At 32.5% G+C, this 20,328-nt stretch overlaps 3 protein-coding genes across 4 annotated transcripts in view; 1 reads left to right on the forward strand and 2 right to left on the reverse strand.

The window, feature by feature from the left end:
* LOC142221774 (putative Rho GTPase-activating protein CG5521) overlaps positions 1-9,904 on the reverse strand; it is a 53,290-nt gene extending 43,386 nt beyond the window's left edge. For both annotated transcript variants that reach the window (XM_075291577.1, XM_075291576.1), the window contains exon 1: positions 9,113-9,904. In XM_075291577.1, coding sequence (XP_075147692.1) covers positions 9,113-9,218 — 106 coding nt within the window. In that variant the 5' untranslated portion in view covers positions 9,219-9,904. The remainder of the gene's footprint in view (positions 1-9,112) is intronic.
* Positions 9,905-14,006: 4,102 nt separating this feature from the next.
* Positions 14,007-16,748, forward strand: LOC142221776 (uncharacterized). The gene is made up of 3 exons (XM_075291579.1): positions 14,007-14,351; positions 16,086-16,182; positions 16,244-16,748. Exons 1-3 carry the CDS (start codon positions 14,229-14,231, stop codon positions 16,621-16,623), a joined length of 600 nt encoding a protein of 199 aa, XP_075147694.1. The 5' UTR covers positions 14,007-14,228; the 3' UTR covers positions 16,624-16,748.
* Positions 16,653-20,068, reverse strand: mtTFB2 (mitochondrial transcription factor B2). Its single transcript, XM_075291578.1, has 5 exons — positions 19,454-20,068; positions 19,252-19,391; positions 19,024-19,185; positions 17,267-17,421; positions 16,653-17,201 (listed from the first exon to the last, which is right to left on the reverse strand). The coding sequence occupies exons 1-5, from the start codon at positions 19,953-19,955 to the stop codon at positions 16,751-16,753; spliced, it is 1,410 nt and encodes a 469-aa protein (XP_075147693.1). The 5' UTR covers positions 19,956-20,068; the 3' UTR covers positions 16,653-16,750.
* Positions 20,069-20,328: the final 260 nt, after the last annotated feature.

Consider the following 20,328-nt stretch of genomic DNA (forward strand, 5'->3'; position numbering starts at 1 on the left):
TCGAGAGATTTTCTCTATAAAAAAAATCTTACAATTGTTTACCCACAATACACTAAAAAAATACATCTCTCCCCAAACAAAGTTTTAGAGCAAAGAACATTGTTTACAATTTTATATCTCTGTAAAAAAAATCCTAAGTCCCCCGGATCTTTAGTGGACTGTTTTTAAGGAACCTTCTGCGTGATTTTCCAATACTAATTACCTTCTTTCATTTCGATTTTCCCCATTGATTTTACCCTAAAAATTCAGCTTTTATGAAGATATTAAGGGAATTTACACAACAGATTAGATATGTACATAAAACTTTGACTTAATGTGGGATTATTAGCTTGATGTTGCCCACCATGAACTTCAATAAACCACCCGTTGGCTAGGAATTAATACCAAAATCTTTAATATAAAATCACCAAAAATTCAAATCAAATTTTTGTGTGTACTTACTTAACAACTCTATAATAATTACAAGATTTTGCTGTCTCAACAAAGCTCTCTTGCTGGCAGTGTTAAATTTATTGAATTCATTGTAATGAATATCTCTTAGACGCCTATATGGTATAGGCAAACATGCACTAAAACACTCATAACATTTCTCCATAGATCAATTTTGCTAAACAATTTCGAATTTTCTTTTTTTATTTATTTTTAAATTATCACAAAATTAATTTTGAAGCAAACAATGATTGCTGAAAAATTTTTGTTTCTCTTATTTCAGACCTTAGGCGCGAATGTGTTTGGCCTATTCATTAGAATTGAAAACAAAAAATAAATACACAAATCCAAATAATTTAATCTTGACTCTGAATCATACCCCTCAAAGTGTTATCATGTATAAACTGTGGTTATAAGCCCCAATGCTAAAATTAATATTCATTTAAAGTTGTATTTGTATTAAAATGGGTTTTTATATCCACAAATGCGTCAGCTGGCGGAAAATATACCAATCTAATATCCAAAGCTGCTTGTTTCCATTAGCAAAACTAAAATCCAATTGTGGCCAACGAAAAACTTAATCATACTCAACATAAAAGTAAGAAAATCCTCTAAAAAAGTTTATTCGTGTAAAGTATCTGGTATTTTGTTTTTATTATCAGCATTATTAGTTTTAAAATATTATTGGACACACCGACCGTACTTTATCATATCGAATTTATGTGATAAGTTAATAAAAGAAGACCATTTAATAGTCCACTACGTCTAGTATTTCATAATAATAATAATTTAGCAACAATAACAAATAGGTTAAAAGCAATTATTTCAAAGGGCTAGATATCGGTTCGAACTGCGGTTGTTTTGTTTATATATAGCCTATCTTAGTCCAGTAATACGACATGACGAAGGCGCGATTCTCAGTCTAGGGATACAAAAGTCAAAAATGCCAATATCACAATTTATGAGAGCCAGTACAGACAATTGGTAAAAACTTCATATATCCCGGAAAAAAGTGTCTCCAAAATAGAAATAAGAATAGATTTTTTTGGATCGGGAAGTGGTGCAAAATCGGATGAGAACAAATGTATTTTATATGATCTTGTCATAGTGCAGAAGTCATCTTTTTAAGCATCTACAGCATTGACTATATATTAGTTCTTTATTTGTGATGTAATTTCAGTATTTCGGATTTCATTTGAGAAGTAATAAAAATCTTCAAGATTCAGCAATTTTTTTACTTTACTTCTTCGATTTCTATCGCTGTGTATAGACACACAATTTAACGCAAATTCCCTGCCTGCTAAGAAATTATTTCCGTGAAAATAAAGTTAACTTTACAATTTATGTTAACATTGTCTTAACGTTAACAGAGCTCTGCTAAGTGCTTAACAGAGAAAAAATAAAGTTAACTTTAAAAAGAGCAAATAGTTAAAATAAAAAAAAAACGATCATTGTGCAAAAACTATAGAGGGGGCAGTATACACCCATATACCAAATTTTAGGGCACGATGAGTAGAATCTAAATCCGAAATAATTTCATCAAATTCTTTGCCAAAATTTAAGATATTTTCACTTTAAGTGACAATTGAGTTAAAGTTAAAAACAAATGTGACCACTGTGCAAAAACTATGGAGGGGGCAGTAGACACATTTGTTCTTAAGTTTAACTCAACACACTTTTGTGAAGTGAACATAAAGCCTGCCTCAAGAAGAAGATTTGGGAGGTACAATGATAGCAGCGTTGCCAATTTAGCTTTTTTCCCGCTAGATTTGGCTTTTTTTGAAGACGTTTAGCGGGGAAAAAATGCATTTAGCTTTTAGCTTTTTTTCTGGCTTTTTTTCATGATCCTTTTAGCTATTTTTGGCTTTTTTTATTTTCGAGATGTTCATATTGAAATATGGATAAATCTTCGTTTTTACCTAAGTCTTCCACATGTTTCAAAGCTCAATTGAAACATTAATAATTATTCCAGCCATTATGCAGGCATTTTTGCAGCGACTACACCTTGTTGTAAAGTTTTTTCCTCGTATTCATAAAAGTTATCGTAAACTTTAAGGCTAGGGTCAATTCTAAAAAATTCTTAAAATTAATGAAATAGTCTTTATATTTGTGGAGTTTTTGTATTTTGACCACAAACCAAAATAGCGTTCAAAAATAGTAGAGGTTTTTCAACATTTCATTTTAAAAACGTATAAATAGAATAATTTTCACTGTGATAGAAAAAGCTGAAAGAACGAATAAATTCAAATTTGACTCGGAATCAATACCAAAATCTTTGGTAGGATCAAAACAAATCTGCTATTTATTAATGGAATGGATTTAGATTTACGAAAATTGGACAACAATAGGTTTGTATGGGACATTTTCGAATAAAAGTTATTCAGTATAAACTTGCAAGACAGTTAACATATAATGGGTTTTATTCTCTTGGGTAAAATTAGGAGAAGGGTAAACGTTCACGAATTTATCATTAATTCAGTTAAAACGAAATATATTGATATTTTCTAATGCAGTTTTATGTGACATTGTGCAATATATAGCACATTGGGCTTGTTGATGATTAGCAAGCTGACAATTGCAAGTTTACTGGGAAAAATGTTCTTACTAGGAAATATAAACGAAGGACTTCCAGTAAAAATTTGTGATAGTAATCAAAATGTATCGAGTACGCCAGCAGAGCTAATATGACTTAGATTTTCTTATAGTCTCACAGAAATGGAACTAAATTAATACAATTAAAATAATATGCATTTTAAGTGAAATAAAGTCTTTAAGATTGTTAAATTTCATTAAAAAATGTGACTTTTGATACAAAAAATTTAGCTTTTTTTCTAGCTATTTTTTTAAATTTTTCAGCTTTTTTTGGCTAGTTTTTTGGACAAATCTGGCGGTTTTTGGTGAAACAATTCTGGCAACGCTGAATGATAGTAAGAACTACCAAGTTTTTCGCTGGGATATTATGGGAACAATAATAATAATATTAAGAGGATATTGTTTCTGGTTTATATCGTTCCAACTTCGATAACGCAAAAAGTCGACATTTTAATAACCAACAGTCAAAAATCGACTTCGCCTTTTCCTAATTTTCAACAAGTCGAAAGGTCTAGTAGTAAACCTTTGAAAGACGCGAAATTTTCTATAGAAATAAAATTTTGATAAAATTTTCCATAGAAATAAAATTTTGATAAAATTTTCCATAGAAATAAAATGTTGACAAAATTTTCCATAGAAATACAATTTTGACAAAATTTTCTTTAGAAATAAAATTTTGAAACAAATTTTCTATAGAAATAAAATTTTGAAAAAATTTCTATAGAAATTAAAGTTTGATAAAATTTTCTATACAAATAAAATGTTGTCAAAATTTTCTATAGAAATAAAATGTTGACAACATTTTCTATAGAAAGGAAATTTTGACGAAGTTTTCTACAGAAAAGAAATTTTGACAAAATTTTCTATAGAAATTCAATTTTGACAAAATTTACTATAGAAATAAAATTTTGACAAAATTTACTATAGAAATAAAATTTTGACAAAATTTTCTATAGAAATAAAATTTTGACAAAATTTTCTATAGAAATAAAATTTTGACAACATTTTCTATAGAAATAAAATTTTGACAAAATTTTCTATAGAAATAAAATTTTGACAAAATTTTCTATAGAAATAAAATTTTGACCAAATTTTCTATAGAAATAAAATTTTGACAAAACTTTCTATAGAAATAAAATTTTGACAACATTTTCTATAGAAATAAAATCTTGACAAAAATTTCTATAGAAATAAAATTTTGAAAAAATTTTCTATAGAAATAAAATGTTGACAAAATTTTCTATAGAAATAAAATTTTGACAAAATTTTCTTTAGAAATAAAATTTTGACAAAATTTTCTTTAGAAATAAATGTTTGACAAAATTTTCTATAGAAATAAAATTTTGATGAAATGTTTATAGAAATAAAATTTCGACAAAATTGTTGTATAGTTTGTAGCTTAATTTTATAAAATAAGATTTTGACTGCAACTAAGAAGAAAACACTCCCAATTATAATTCAAGTTTTTAACAATGGTTTATTTAATTCACTTTTTAACTTTCACTTTCGCAGTAATGTCACAGTGAACATAAATTACTTTTGTCATTTACGAAAACGTAAACAAATCTGCCCGTTCGTAAGTCAATGCATGAATATACAAACTTTTCATCAAAATACTGCATATGACATCATCATTATCATTAAGTGTTCATTTGGTAAACAAAAAGGAATTAAAAAAAGTAAGAATCAAACTGAGGTAACAAAAAATTATTATACGATGTACAGCAATTGTTTTATTGACCTAAATAAATGAATCGAATGTCCTACCTATGGACATTCTGTCCTCATTACGTTACGGTTTAATCTAATTCATGGTAATTGATTATGGCTTCTTTGGTTAAAAACTTTGAGCGTAACAGAGAGCGCGTAAGAATGGAGTTATTGAGAGGCAAATTCGATGAACATTTTTTTCACATTCGGGACCAGTCAAGATTGACCGGGCGCCTAGATTGCTCGATTTGATTGATTGATTGATCGATTTTTAAATTGATTGATAAAGCTAATTTCTATGCACACAAGCCCGCTTGGAGCATTAAAAGACAATAGTGAAACATTTATTCATGAGATACCGGACGAATTTTTGGAAAGAGTATGCCAAATTTACTAATCGGATTTGAGACTGAGTCGCGATCAACATTTGCATGAAGTATTAACTTTGAAATAGAAATATTGGTCATAGACAGCACATTATGTATACTAATCGACTCAATATATCCTGAGACAGTTTAGGCCTGGATGTTCGTGCGTTTGTCAATTTATGTATGTTATTTTTTGTTTGCAAAACAGAAGTCGAAGTTTTTAACCTATCTTCGTAACATTTCCATACTTTTCGGCACTAGGATATATTGAATTCAGAAAATATTTTGCCTATTCAATCTGGAGTACCCTGGAGTTCTGCGCAAACGAATTGGTTAAATAAGTCATTAGGTGTAGTTTGGGTTATCTTATAATACGCACCGACATAGTATAAGACCTTAATATTGCTAGAAGTTTCCATCTACTCCTTTGGTCATTGCAACGTCAAAGGATTTTCTTTTGTATAAATCAATTTAATTGAAAATAATTTATAATTACCCCCCGATATATTCCTCTTTTCAGAGCCACGTTGAAATATCAAATAGCGCACAACAATAATTAACAAGCACACCAGCAAATTGTCTAAACAATCAAAAGCAAATCTAAACAAAGAAAGCAAAATATACAATTTTAAACCAAAAGGCTCCCAATCGTCAGAGGAAAAAAAGAAACAATGTGATTACAAATTTTGTATTTAGATTTGAGTGTTGAAAATGGAAAACGAAAATTGGTCAAAGTATAATATTTATTGTAGTATCATAGGTAGATAATAGACTCACAGTATAGGAGATGAAAAGGATAAGTTATATTTGTGGATTTTAAATAGTTATAATTAAACAGAATTAAATTTGAAATCGTAGTAGCGAGTTCATTTCAAATATTCTGTTACCGTGGATCTTCAATATCCAATTCGACGATTTGAAGATAAACCAGTACTGAAAAAAACTTTTTTGTGTCCTGCCAAAACTGGGATTGAACTCATGGCCTAATTGAATAGGCCATAAAATACTTTCTTTAGTTTTAGTGTGTACCAAGTGCTCTAAAAATCTATAATTCTTCGCATATAAAGGGTGGTTAAAATTTCTAGGGCCGATGTTGATTTTGAATAAAACACAAACTATTTAGGAAATTATTGTAATAATTGTAATGTATTGTATTGTATGGTGGAGGGTATAAAAAACTTTTTTGTGTTCTGCCAAAACTGGGATTGAAGTCATGGCCTAATTGAATAGGAGGACTTGTATTTAAATTATTTAAGTGAACATAACAGTTATGTGTATTCATAGGATAAGAAGAAATTAACCCATTACGGCCCTCTGTCCCCACATGAGGACACCCATCAAGTCAAACAACTATGAGCTACCCGTTATGTTTTAAATACAAGTATGAAAGCTTTATAATACAACTGATCTATAAACAAAGACACTTGGTCACATTTGATAAATAAGTGTCATATTCAGTACGTTATATTCTTGTTATTATTCAGATAACTTTCGTAAAATACTTTCTTTAGTTTTAGTGTGTACCAAGTGCTCTAAAAATCTATAATTCTTCTCGATTGTGTGTAGATATAACTATTAAGTTTATTGTAATAAAAGGTTCAAATTGTACTACCAGGTAATGGAGATTTTTGTCGTTAATGGGTAAAAACAATTTTTCGAGAGTATTGTCTAGGTATACTGCCAAAAATGGTATTAAGATTTCCAAGAGTAAAGTTAGGAGAAATCTTGAATCTAACAGAACAACTTCACGATATTTCCACAGGAATAGAATGCTTCTAGAAGTATATAAAGGGATATACGGTAAAACAGAAAGTGGTCTAATTTCTTGTAGGATAAAAACACAGATGAAGTTGTTTCCCCCTAACCATTAATGTAACTGCGAAAAAATCCACAGTTACACTAATGGCGTTCAGCTACACTCTTTGTGGGAGCTACGGTGGTACAATGATTAGAATGCCCCCTTGGCATACACAAGGTCGTGGGTTCAAACCCAGTTTTGACCAAGCAGTTTTTCAGCGGTGGATTATCCGCTCTCAGTAAGTGCTTCTCTAAGTGGTTCACAGCTATCTGGCTATTAAAAGGAGGTCGCTTGTCATTGAGCTTAACATAGAATCGGGCAGCACTCAGTGATAGAGAGAAGTACACCACTGTGGCATCACAATGGACTGAATAGTCTAAGTGAGTCAGAAAAAACGTGTTCTTTGCTAAAACAATGCAAAGTTGGATGTTGCTGTTGATGGCGACTTGAATAAATGCATGTGAACAAATTTTTCTGTTTTCATTCATATTTTATGCCAAAGAAATGTAGTGCACAAGTACAAACGTTGGCCATATTTGCTCCTTTGACATCTTTTCTGTCCGTTCAAAAGATAGCATTGTTTTAGGTTGCTGGTAGCATTTTCAAAACGTACATTCTGTAGAGACAAAATATTTTTTTAAGAAATGGTTAAAGGTCAAACACCACTTCGTAATAATTCTGGCAATAAACTACTACAAGATTCTTGGTGGCCACATTCGGCAGGTTTTGTAATTCATCCGCTCAGGCTACTATAATTTGTGATATGCTCGAAAGTAGGGAGAAGAGCACAAAACTAATCCATGATTCTTGGAGTCACATTTGTCCGTCCTCGTAATTAATCTGCACAGGCCCTTACATTTTCAAGCCACTTTCCAGAAGAACTTGGACTACGGATAAAGAAACATTGATAAATACATATAATGCAATTGGCAATTTAACGGTACACTATGTGACGCTAGTGTGAACTTCACAAACAACATGCAATGGGCCTGACAGAACTTTGGCCCCAAAACGCAACAACGTGGATCAAAGTTAACATAATAGCATAAGACATCAACAAAATTAATTACAAACACACACACACACGAGATCCTGTGTTGCAAAAGACAGGGCTGGACAGGATTCATGAGTTTACTGTAGCTGAAGCGGCGAGAAGCTACAAGGTTAATCCTGTTGCTCGACCACAGCCCATAGCACCGCGGGAAAGTCATCTCCCGCCTTAGACCAAGGTTGTTTTTGACCCAACTTATCAATAATTGATAGTAGCATAGCTGACGTGTGTCTTATCTGCAGCCAAGGGCCACTGACACAACATTTTTTGCTTGCCCAGATAAAGCTAATAATCCTAGTCGCAGAATTTCTAGATCTGGATACCAGCTGATGTACCAAAACATAGAATAAAAAATAGATGACATAACAAAAAACTATTACAACAACATAAAAACAACCAATAGCCAAAAGAATCCCCCATCAAGTACGATCTATGTAAATTGGGTACTTTTTTGTTCCACTTGAATCTGCGCGATAAAGCTGGGACGGTTGGTACTTCAAAAGTTCATTCTGGTAATATCCATAAAGAAAACTAATTGATCTGCAATTTTCGAGAAAAATACTTACAAAAAATATAAAACAGAGAAAAGGCCTCTATGTTTCAAATGCGACGTAGAAACATAGCAATGCTTGTAGATTTTGTGGAATTCCGAATATTAGCGGCGAAAAAACATAACACACAAAATATAAACAATTCGTCATTCCATCTAAGCATGTGCAAAAGAGAAGCAACAACCATCATTTAACTCATGCAAAAACAGAAAACGAAACGAAATAATCGTGATTAAAGTGGATCACAAAAACAACACCGATCGAGTTGGTAGGTTGGTATCTCTTGCAATTGCTGATTTTTTTTTATTCTTCGTCTATTTTTATTTTTTCATTTGTATTTTGTCTGTTTGCTTTGTTGGAGCCAAGTATGTAGCTGAGTATATCCCAAGCACTGCTTTGTTGTATGAATGTTTTGAATGTTTGTGTGTAGTAGTTGGCCGAGTTGATGGTATTGTATTTGGTTTGTAAGGTGTCAACAACTACTTTAGCCCCATTGAAATGACTACACCCACTCATCGTTCAATGACCAAAGCCCACCATAAATATGAACTTGATTGAAAAATCAAGGAGTTATTAAATCAGGTTTTATATTATTTAAAATATTTATATTTACCCAATATTGTGCGTAAATGACGCAAACGTGATGCTGAATCCTTTTTGCAATCCTGCAATTTTGCCGTCGATTTTTTGATATCCGCATGAGACTTTTTTGTAAACATGATGGACAGATTTTTGTTATTGTATTTAGAATTTGCAAAACTTTTTCTAGTTTTTCTTTTTTTTAACTTTCTAATACCATCATTACAATATTTCTGTTTGAAATGGTCACACACACAATTTGCTGTTGTTTTTTGCTAGGTATAGCTCTTTAATAATTCTTGAATGACCACCACCAAATGGTATGATATGGTACCTATGCAGTTTCACTACCGACAATGTGATGACGAATAACTCCCGCGGCAGGTGTCATGGGAAGGCCGAGATTGTGATGGCCATCGTCGGTCCCCGGATTCTATCCCACCACATCAATGAAAAAAATTAATGCGCTTCTATAGAATCAATATTGCACATAAACGTACGGATGCTGATGGCAGTGAGCGATATTGTATTTTTTTGCAAATCTATTCATTCCATGACTACTATGTATTTGCTTTCGTAGTTTTCTTTTTTTCATTTTGCATTATTTTGCCTATTTTCTCATTCTTCCCTGGGTTATTCAAGACAGCAAAAACCACTTTCAAATAATATTTTCACCAAGAAAACTTTGTTTTTAATGCAAGATTATGTTTCCTTTCGAATGATTCTTCACAAGCGAATACTATATTTTATTTTTAATTAAATTTTGGGAGTATACATTTAGTAATTATTGTGAAAAACTCGTAAAAATTCTCGCTCCGTACGTTGTAAATTCTGTGAAAACTGTTGACGTTTCTGAGCTGGTGTATGGGAAATCGACCACGATATTCGATTACTGTATTGGTGTTATCGATTATCGGACTGCCAATTAACTAATCAACCTAAATAGAATAAGGTGGGTATTAAGTTCGAGTTTAAGGTGGGTACTATGTTCGGTTTTCGAGTTGAAAACCAATTTATTTTCGCGATTACTTTTCCTTATATAATCAAAATTATAAATGAAAATAAACATATTCCTGTAAAGTCTCGCTGAAATCTTTAGGAAAAAGAAACTGCGCGTCAAGTGAGTTAATTTTTCTGGTTCATATTGAACTGTTTTAATAAAGTAACCGCGAAAATTTCAACGCGAAAACAGAACATAGTACCTACCTTTAGCCGCTAAAAACGTCATTTTTTCACGATTACTTTTCTTTAATAATCCGTTTTAAGGAATTTAAACTTTGTGAAAATTTGCTTTGGGCTTTTCCCCATCAAGTTATAATAAAATTTGCAACAAATATGTATAATTTCATGCATTTGTCCTACTGATTTAGTTTTCACTTTAGCGATTTTAGCGGCTAAACCCGAACTTAATACTCACCTATACGACGGTAACGTATAGCGGTTTAACGGAAATGGCTTTAAATGATATGTACAGTGAAACATCAGAAAGATGAACACCAAACGGTCGCCACATTTGGGAGACTATGTAGTTTAGGTTAGGTTAGGATAAGTGGCAGCCCTATGTATCAGGCTCACTTAGACTATTCAGTCCATTGTGATACCACATTGGTGAACTTCTCTCTTATCACTGAGTGCTGCCCGATTCCATGTTAAGCTCAATGACAAGGGACCTCCTTTTTATAGCCGAGTCCGAACGGCGTTCCACATTGCAGTGAAACCACTTAGAGAAGCTTTGAAACCCTCAGAAATGTAACCAGTATTACTGAGGTGGAATAATCCACCGCTGAAAAACTTTTTGGTGTTCGGTCGAAGCAGGAATCGAACCCACGACCTTGTGTATACAAGGCGGGCATGCTAACCATAGCACCACGGTGGGAGACTACATACACAGTCTATAGCTAAACAAATATCTGAAGGGCTATTAGGATTCATTTCTTCAAATATGGTACAGGTTGTCCTATGTGATATTCCATAAAATAACACAGTATGACCTGAATTTCACAAAGAAGTCCATATTAAGACTAGCAGTCAGAGGAAAAATTTAATTACAGCCATCCGTAATTATATATGGAAAATATGTAATGATACATAGTGAAGTGCTATATATTTTTCAATTCTTTTATAGTTTTATTGTTCAAAAGCATAACACCAACTTCCAGAATCAGTTTAGATTTATTCAAATTGAATCTTCGGCACGAGTTAAGGCCTTCAAACGGCCGAAAAAGCCATCGCAAAAAAACTTTTAGTTTGTCGAAAAACTTTTAGGAAACGCGTTTACTAAATCAACAGTTTGTAATTTCAGCAAAGAAAAGGGTTTGCTGTTTCAACTAACGGAAACAGCAAACTTTTTTGATGTTATGAATAATAATAATTTTTGATTTCCCCTTTTGAGCAGACAAAAACTGCTATTTTTGCAAACTTTTTTCAATCAATACATTGCATATTTTCCATTCATAATTTGAAGAGACTTGATAAAAATTTTATCGTCTTCATATATATTTTTGCACTTTTAATTTAGTGTTTTGGTGAAAAACTCGAACATATTACTCACCTTTATGAATAACAAAAAATTTTGAGTGTTTATATTTTTAGTACGTTTGGTTTGAATATGCAATGGAGCCACTACAACCTCACTTATGGCAGCTCGTTTACTATATATGTACGTAGCGTCTGATTTTCACAAATACGAACCATATTCAAATTTTGCCACATTAAGGTGAGTATTAAGTTCGAGTTTAGCCGCTAATTTTCACTAAAGTGAAAACTAAATGAGTAAAAAACGTCATAAAATTATACATATTTGTCGCAGATTTCATTATAACTTGATGGGGAAAAGCCCAAAGCTAATTTTCACAAAGTTTGTATTCCTTAAAATGGATTATTAAAGAAAAGTAATCGTGAAAAAATGGCGTTTTTAGCGGCTAAACTCGAACTTAATACCCACCTTTAAGGTGGGTATTAAGTTCGAGTTTAACCGCTGAAATCGCCATTTTCACGATTACTTTTCTTTAATAATCCATTTTAAAGAATATAAACTTCATAAAAGCTTGCATTGGAATATTCCCGTTAAGTAAAAAGGTTAGTACTAAGTTCGAGTTTAGCCGCTAAAGTGAAAACTAAATCAGTATATAAAGTCATAAAATTATACATCTTTGATGCAAATTTTATTATAACTTGATGGGGAATAGCCCAAAGCAAATACATATATAGTCCATGTCGGGTCAGATTTAGGCAAAGCTCTAAGATGTTTATTATTGTTTAAATTGGGCGGTAAATTCGTATATGTCATAATATATAAGGATATTATGGCAATATTTGTGAAACCCGATTGGGCTGGTACTTATCATAATGGAAGGTTGCTAATAAAATAAATACGCCTGTGGTCAGATCGCCTATAAAGTATGAATATGAAAAAATAAATATAGGTTTTGTATCTAAATTATTTTATTTATTTAATCCATTATAATCGAGCCAATATTGACCATATACGATTATTATATTAAAAGTGTAATGATATTTAGTTAATTCATACATTTCGTATTAAAAAATATATATTGTAACAATAATAATTCAATAATCATAACAAAAAATATTTGTAAGTCTATTAGGAAAATATGGTACTATATGGTAGAGGTGTGCACGTGAGTAATAGTACACTCACGACTGAAAAATCGTACTCACGCACGATATTTTTTGGTAGGACTCACGCACGAAAACGTCGTGATTCACGAAAAATACCGTGAGTAACGAAAAATATCGCAACTCACGAAAAATATAGTAACTCAGGAAAAATATCAAGACTCACAAATAATTTAATGATTAATTTACCTTACCGAAGTTTCTGAAAACATGAGCATTATTAAAATCGAGAGTGTTATTAAACTCTTAACATCCCAGGTGTCACTAAAATGTTAATTGAATTTAACTCTTAAGCGTTTTATATTGTTTTTTTTTTTTTTTTAACATTTATTGGTCTTGTACAACAAGACTTAGGTCTTATATTTACAGTACAAGATTTATATAATACAAAATACAAATCCTAATTATATTATAATTAATTAAACATTATGGATACATTAGACATAGGTTTACAAAATTATATGAATAAAACAAGTAGTGAAAACCAAAGTGATTAAATAAACAAATTTGAATTTGTTATGGAAATTAAAAATTAAAAAATAAATAAATAAATAAAATTTGATTATAAACAAATTTAATATTTAGAAATAAAACAAATGGAATATTGGTGAGCAGGAATATTTTCGTGAATGTGATTCGTTACTCACGCACACTCACGAAGATATTATTTTCGTGACTCACGCACACTCACGCTGTTGTCATGAGCGTGACTCACGAATCACCAAAATTTTCGAGAGTCACGACAATTTCGTGTCACGTACACACCCCTACTATATGGTATGTAGCTTTATTGATTGAAGTGGTCCATTAGTTTCCTCTTAAAAATAACTGATTTTTCCAAAATAGAAAAAATTGATTCAGCATTAAATTCTGCGACAATTGGAATAATATTCCATGCGTCAGAGATTGCTCTTTTGGCGCTACACACAAATTTACATACTTGTAACCTATACCGCAGTAATGGTGATGGTTACAAAAAAAAGTTCTACGTATACATATGTATGTCACTGTCCCCAATAATATACAGAATATGATCAGAAAAAAATTGAATGTTGTAATATTTACTAGGAGAAAATTTTGAAGTAAACCCAACATATTTCAAAAGATGAAAAAACGTGGGCAACCAGCATTGGAACCCATTGTAACTAGTCTTAAATTGAGTCTTGATTTTTTGTTGTTATTGATTTGGTGGGAACCACAAAACCGGAATGTGAAATTTTAACAAAAATCATTTGTTGTTGGCGCAGAACAAGCAATTACCAATTTTGAGAGATGACACTATTCTTCTCTTCAGAGAGGCTGCTGCGGACAGCGGTATTCTCGCTGATAAAGTGATCCATTGCCCAATAGAAAAAAACAAGATCAGTTATCAATTTCTACTTTATCATTTTGGTTGGCCGTTTGTGTTTGCTAAAAATAAATAAAACAACGCGATTTTGTCCTTTTGTTTTCACTTTCTTCGACCTTTTTGTTTTTTTTTTTTTTTTGGGTTATTCAGCACTTCAAGAGCTATGCATTATTTATGTGATTTTATAAAATGTGGAGTTTATTTTTTATTTGGATTACACCTGACAATGGGTCAAATAGCTTATCCAGAACCTGTCGAAAAAGACAACACCAAATCGAATCTTCAAGTAAGTTTAAGAGGTAAAATCGAACTTATCTGAATGTATAGCATCTATATTTTGGTGTCTATATGTTAAGGCCGGCAATATTTTCGGTTTTATAGCGAACATTAGATTAATTGTTAAAAAATTCATAAAACAAAGTGTTAGTTAATGCGTTAAAACATCCGCTTCCAATCATTATGAGATGTTCTAAAATCTAGTATGCTTCGTTCATATTTTAGAGATTGGCTTCTGAAAGAGAAATGTAATATTATATAGGGCGCAACAATACCATTTTCTTGTATATTAGGGTGGGTCGGGGATAATGCCGATAGTTTTTTGTTAAATTTGATAAATTCGATTTTCCTTGAAGAAGAATGAGAGAATTCTACAAAATTTTTAAATCACTTTTTTAATTCTGAATGAACACAAGTTACTATGCCTTCCTTAAACATCCGGAGGCATGCACATAGAGAGCCTTGTAAAGAATATTTCTTAGTAGCAACAGGAAAAAAGAGAGTTTTTGATAATACCGAGGAAGAACGAGGATCTTTGTGAAGAACCAACATTTTGGAAAACAGCGGATTAATTTTTCAACTATGTAGTCTTCTTTTACAATACACTTGGCCCAATGAAGCTCCACCTTTTTTAACTCATCTGAAAATATATGTCTTCTCGAAGTTTTTAAAATAAAAGTTTGTGAAGGCGATGACCTTCAACCTTTGTGAAGGCGATGACACGTCACTAAAAGACCTCTGAAACTCCCTCGTTCACAGGCCCACATCTTTTTCATTCCAAAAATTTCGTGCCGTATATGATCTACACGTTTTTTTTTTTTGGAAATTTCTACTGTCTCAGCCATATCGCGCACCTTCGGTCGTCTACCAGTAAGAAATTGGAATTAGCCCATACAATACTGGGGTACTACTGTCTTGAAATTCGGTAAACCCATTTTTGGATGGTGTGAAGGATAAGCCAACGTACACATAATCTAAACACTGATTTATTTTGCTGCACTTTATTTAGTTGAACTTCGAAAATTGAACCACCTACCGATATTACTCTTTTCCCCTTTTTCACTAGAATCTATGGGCACTCCCGAACTCACTCCCATTAAAAATAAGAGACCGTTCTGTTGAAATTTCTACGGCATCAAGAGATAAAATCCTGCCAAGGAGGAAGTCCGATGCGATCAGCAAACACTTTATTTTTTGTTTTGAGCGAACTTCAGACTTGCCATTTTTCAGAATTATTTCTGTTTCAGCAAATTTAAGCAAATTAAGTCAAGTTCGTTTGAGCCAACTCGGATTAAAGAATAACAAAACTTGCTTTTTTGGGCAAATATTGTCTGTTTTCCATTTTTCAGCAGACTGTTGCAGAAATGTTTCTGCAATGACACCGTCCTGTTATGCAACTTTGACCGATGAAGCGGGAATGTAAGTAACTCATTTTCCCAGAGGTATGTCTACTCCACGCCTTCAACATTTCAAAGATCAATAGATATCATATTGCACAAGGAAGGAATTTTACGGACAATTTTTCTAAATTTCAAATGTTCTTGCGGTCGAAAGCTACAATACATTTAATTTCTATAGGCGAACCGCTTCTTTATATAGCAACTGCATAATTATTAGCTCTTTTAACAGTGGCTTTCAGGAGATATAGAGATCTTACGTTTTTTGCATAAAATAAATAATTCTTGTTTTCAAAAGAATTGCATTACTGCATAGTGGGTACAACTGTATTTTTTTACCATTTTAGGGTCGCATGCCTCTATACACACCGACACGATGCAAACAGCATGAATTATTATATCCAGGAGACCAAAAAGATGATTGGGTGTGTGATTGTGCACCAGGTAAAATACTTGCTAGCATATGCAAATTTCTATAGCAATTACGATTTTAATTTGTTTTCAGCTACTTTATATTATCCGGAGAGTGATGCATGTTTTCCAGCTTTTCGCCGAGGACCATGCGAACCCAATGAAATCTTAGTACTAGGTAATAATGCCATAATACCGGAATGCATTGCGAATGCCTGCCAAGTTGATGGACAAATTAAAATTCACAATGTTTGCTATGAATTGGGTAAAGCAGGACCTTGCCCTAATCCACATCTTTCCTATGTGGTTGGTGTAGATCCCAAGACACTACACATTGATTGTGTCAAATTATCGATGTCCGTTGAATCTAGATTTGGGGATGAACCGGCACATAACTATGATTTGGCAAATGTAGAATTATGTGCACGTGGCTCTAAAAGATCTATTCAAGGACGGTGCCCAGTCGGAAACTAAAGCATAAACAACTTAATAAAAACTCGCTGTTTGTTTTAGAAAATTTTTAACAAAATACAAATCTATGATTTTTTACAAGATAACAATAAATACAATTTAAAAAAATATATATACAATAAACTAAATATTATTTTTGCTGCTTTTTATTGGACACTTTTCTGGCTGTCTTATGTGGTATTAGATCTATGGGAGCATCTTTAAATGAAGTTTCAGTCTCAGCGATTGTAGAGCCTTCTTGGGGCATTTCATCATCTTCTTCGGTTATCCCCTCCACGGAATCTTCGGCTGAACTTTCCATTTTCAACATATTATTTTCTAATGAAGCCAAGAAGGAACTTTCTTCATATTCCGGCCAATTGCGGAAACTTGAGAATAATGTCAAAAACTGACTTGGTGTTAAATCTCCAAACTGTGTGTAGATATTGATATTTGGATAATAATCACGATTACTAATTGTCATGCATGGTGAGGAATATCTAGGCAATGTTTTTTTCTTTTCATCTTTATATAATTGCTTTGATGCTATAGTGCGGGTTTTGTTAACTATTAAACGAGGCCCACAACCAGGTATCCATTTTCTATAAAAAAAAAATCACATTCAAAATGTTTATGCTTTATTATTCTTCATGATTTAAGAGCTTACTCAAGATTCGGTATTATCCGATTTCGACGGCTAATACAATTTTGTTTTATAAAATACCACATTGCTGGCAAGTCGTCTAAGGCCACAAAATCGAAAATATTTTTCCTGGGAACTATTTTTACAAGGTAAAGGTCTTCGGGATTTATGGAATGTACCTGTGTAAATAAGAGAAGAAGCAAACTTGGAACTGATTATTCTTTGTTTTAATTTTTATTTGCTGCACCCGATATTGTATACAACTATCGCACTTTCAGGAACGTTTTCGTTAGCTAAGTCAACCATAACCATATACATATGTATTTCGAAGGATACGGTAATCCTTCCAAAAAAATTAAACTTATTTGAAGTTATTTTCAAAATTCTAATGAACACGGATTGATGGGATTGACGGCTTTTTTGTTTGAAGTCAATTGATGACAATTTCAGTAAAAGATATGCATGGACCGTTCTTGAAGTTATTAAACTAGAAACTAAACCGGATAACTCTTCTAAAGAGTAGGCTCAGGGGAAGTCCCCTTACTGTCACAAAAAATAAAGTACTCCTTTTTTTCTTCCCATTGCGGTTATATTTCAAACAAATAGGAAAACTTCCTATGTTATCTATGTTGTCTCTCAATTTCATGTACAAAAAAAAGTCTAGCAAGCAGCTAACCACCTCCGTGCAACTATCAAAAAATTAAATACATAGTTCCTGATCTCCCGATTTGATTTCTTGAAGGGAAGGAAACGCAATTTCTATCCGATTAGCTTAGCATTTGAAATCTAAACGTACTTTAAGTTCGTAAAGACCTGTGCTGTATCGATCCAAGTTTAGATGGTCAAATATAAAATTAACTCTCTATTTGAATATCGGAGATAGCTACGCAATATTTGGTATGTATAAGTTGTGTATTATATAAAATTCACCAGAAATTCTAATATTACATTTATGGTCTCAAATATCCAAAACAAAGTCCATAAGTAGCAATAATTTACTACAGACCTTACATTAATAGGACTTCCACAAATTTTTTATCCGCAGCAAAGGTTAGGTTAGGTTAGGTGGCAGCCCGATGTATCAGGCTCATTTAGACAATTCAGTCCATTGTGATACCACATTGGTGAACTTCTCTCTTATCACTGAGTGCTACCCGATTCCATGTTAAGCTCAATGACAATGGACCTCCTTTTTATAGCCGAGTCCGACCGGCGTTCCACAATGCAGTGAAACCACTTAGAGAAGCTTTGAAACCCTCAGAAATGTCACCAGCATTACTGAGGTGGGATAATCCACCGCTGAAAAACTTTTTGGTGTTCGGTCGAAGCACGAATCGAACCCACGACCTTGTGTATGCAAGGCGGGCATGCTAACCATTGTACCACGGTGGCTCCCATCCGCTGCAAAATTCGTCATATTATCAATCTATTAAGTGGAGATGCTTTCGAAGAAAATTATTGTATGATTTACATTGTGATTGGTATTTAAGATTAGGCCCGGCCGAACTTTTAACCGTATAAACTTGTTTTAATTTCAGTGAAATTCTTTGGAATCTCTCATACTAGTTTGATATCATCTCTTCGGGTTATCGAATTCGGAAAACGTAAAATTTTTACTGTCAAAAAGTAGTTACAACTATTCCATGTTTTCCTTAAAAATTTCCAAATTGAATTCTTCGCCTTTTGTACATGACTTTAAATTTTAAAAATATAACTCTATGACTCTAGGTACAAACATTTTGCTTTTTGTCTCTATGGAATAATGTCAATGACATACATACCCTCCATAATTTACTGCCTTTTGAGCTACTGTATTCGGCTTGTGTAGGCAGGAAATCATTTCTAGGCAAACGAGCAATGAAACGATGTTCAAATAGTATTTGAAAGAGTATAGTAGTTGATCTGTAGATCATTAAACCAATTTCATTGGTGCAGGACAGATGCTAAAAAGATAGATATTAAATGTTAATTTTTTTTTTTATATCAAATATAATAGACACAATACTAACCAGAAACAGTGGTGGTGGCAATATTAAATACATTTCCGCTCTTCCCATGCTAAGAAAGCTATTTTGAAACACTATGGAATTTATTAAATGCTTAAAGAATTGATATGATCCAATAGCACCAACCATAATTATATTTGGATCTAGAGAAAAATACAAAACATTCCCACAAAAAAATATTTCGGTAATATTCTACAGATGTTACCATCATTATGTTTCTTTCGAGGTATATCTCTCAATAGCTCCACAACTCGTGTACCACTATCCATTTTATCCTGATAGACAAGTTTCCAAATATTTGTCAAATCTGCATGACGTACTTTAACTCTGTCCGGATACAGTGAATGCATTTCCTGCAGATTATCCATAAAATAATCCATTGGTTCCATTAAAAGAATTTTCTTAAATTTCTGTTCTCTGTCCAAAAGTTTTCGTGTAAACAATCCAATACCGGGATTCAATTCTACAACGGTATCGCAAGGACTTTCTCGTATGTAGGGACCTAGAAGATTATCCAATATCCCAGCTGTCTTTTCATTAGCTAAATACATTATTGGTGGGGTTTTTTGCTTCTTATTTAATAGCTTATCTGGAAACTGATCGCCATAGTAAACTTTCTTTTGTGAGAACGTTTTCAATTCCACCTTCGTTGAGTAATACCGTATCTTAGACCACGAGCATTTATTAAGAAGACTCGTACCAAACATTTTGGGAAACTTTTTTGTGATGTGAAATAAGTTCAATCTCTATATTTCGCGGTATATTTCTTATCCTTTCAAAGTTTCTATAAAATGAAAATGGAGTATTGTTTACCATTTGAAAGGAGTATGTTCAGTTCATAACTTGTAAAACATCTGATTATTTATCGATAACCTATTCAAGGAGAAATTCATTTGCGCTATGTTCAGTAATATGGAGTTCTCACAAAGTATGTTTTGGAGTTTGTTTTCCCAGCATTTCAAAACGAGTAGTTTTCTCCATACAAAAAAACAAGTTCAAAAGTTTTCCTCCAAAACACGTTACTCTTATAGTGTAAACGCCCCTAAATTGGAATATGCTCTGACTGAAAATATATGTCTC

Source organism: Haematobia irritans, chromosome 1 (assembly GCF_050003625.1).
Source record: "Haematobia irritans isolate KBUSLIRL chromosome 1, ASM5000362v1, whole genome shotgun sequence".
Lineage (NCBI taxonomy): Eukaryota > Metazoa > Arthropoda > Insecta > Diptera > Muscidae > Haematobia > Haematobia irritans.

Coding starts and splice junctions, on each gene's coding strand:
- LOC142221776 (XM_075291579.1), top strand. CDS start 14,229: ATGCATTATTTATGTGATTTTATAAAATGTGGAGTTTATTTTTTATTT. Junction 14,352..16,085: donor ACACCAAATCGAATCTTCAA/GTAAGTTTAAGA, acceptor TTACCATTTTAG/GGTCGCATGCCTCTATACAC. Junction 16,183..16,243: donor GGTGTGTGATTGTGCACCAG/GTAAAATACTTG, acceptor ATTTGTTTTCAG/CTACTTTATATTATCCGGAG.
- mtTFB2 (XM_075291578.1), bottom strand. CDS start 19,955: ATGTTTGGTACGAGTCTTCTTAATAAATGCTCGTGGTCTAAGATACGG. Junction 19,392..19,453: donor TCGAAAGAAACATAATGATG/GTAACATCTGTA, acceptor ATTTTTCTCTAG/ATCCAAATATAATTATGGTT. Junction 17,202..17,266: donor CGGATAATACCGAATCTTGA/GTAAGCTCTTAA, acceptor TTTTTTTTATAG/AAAATGGATACCTGGTTGTG.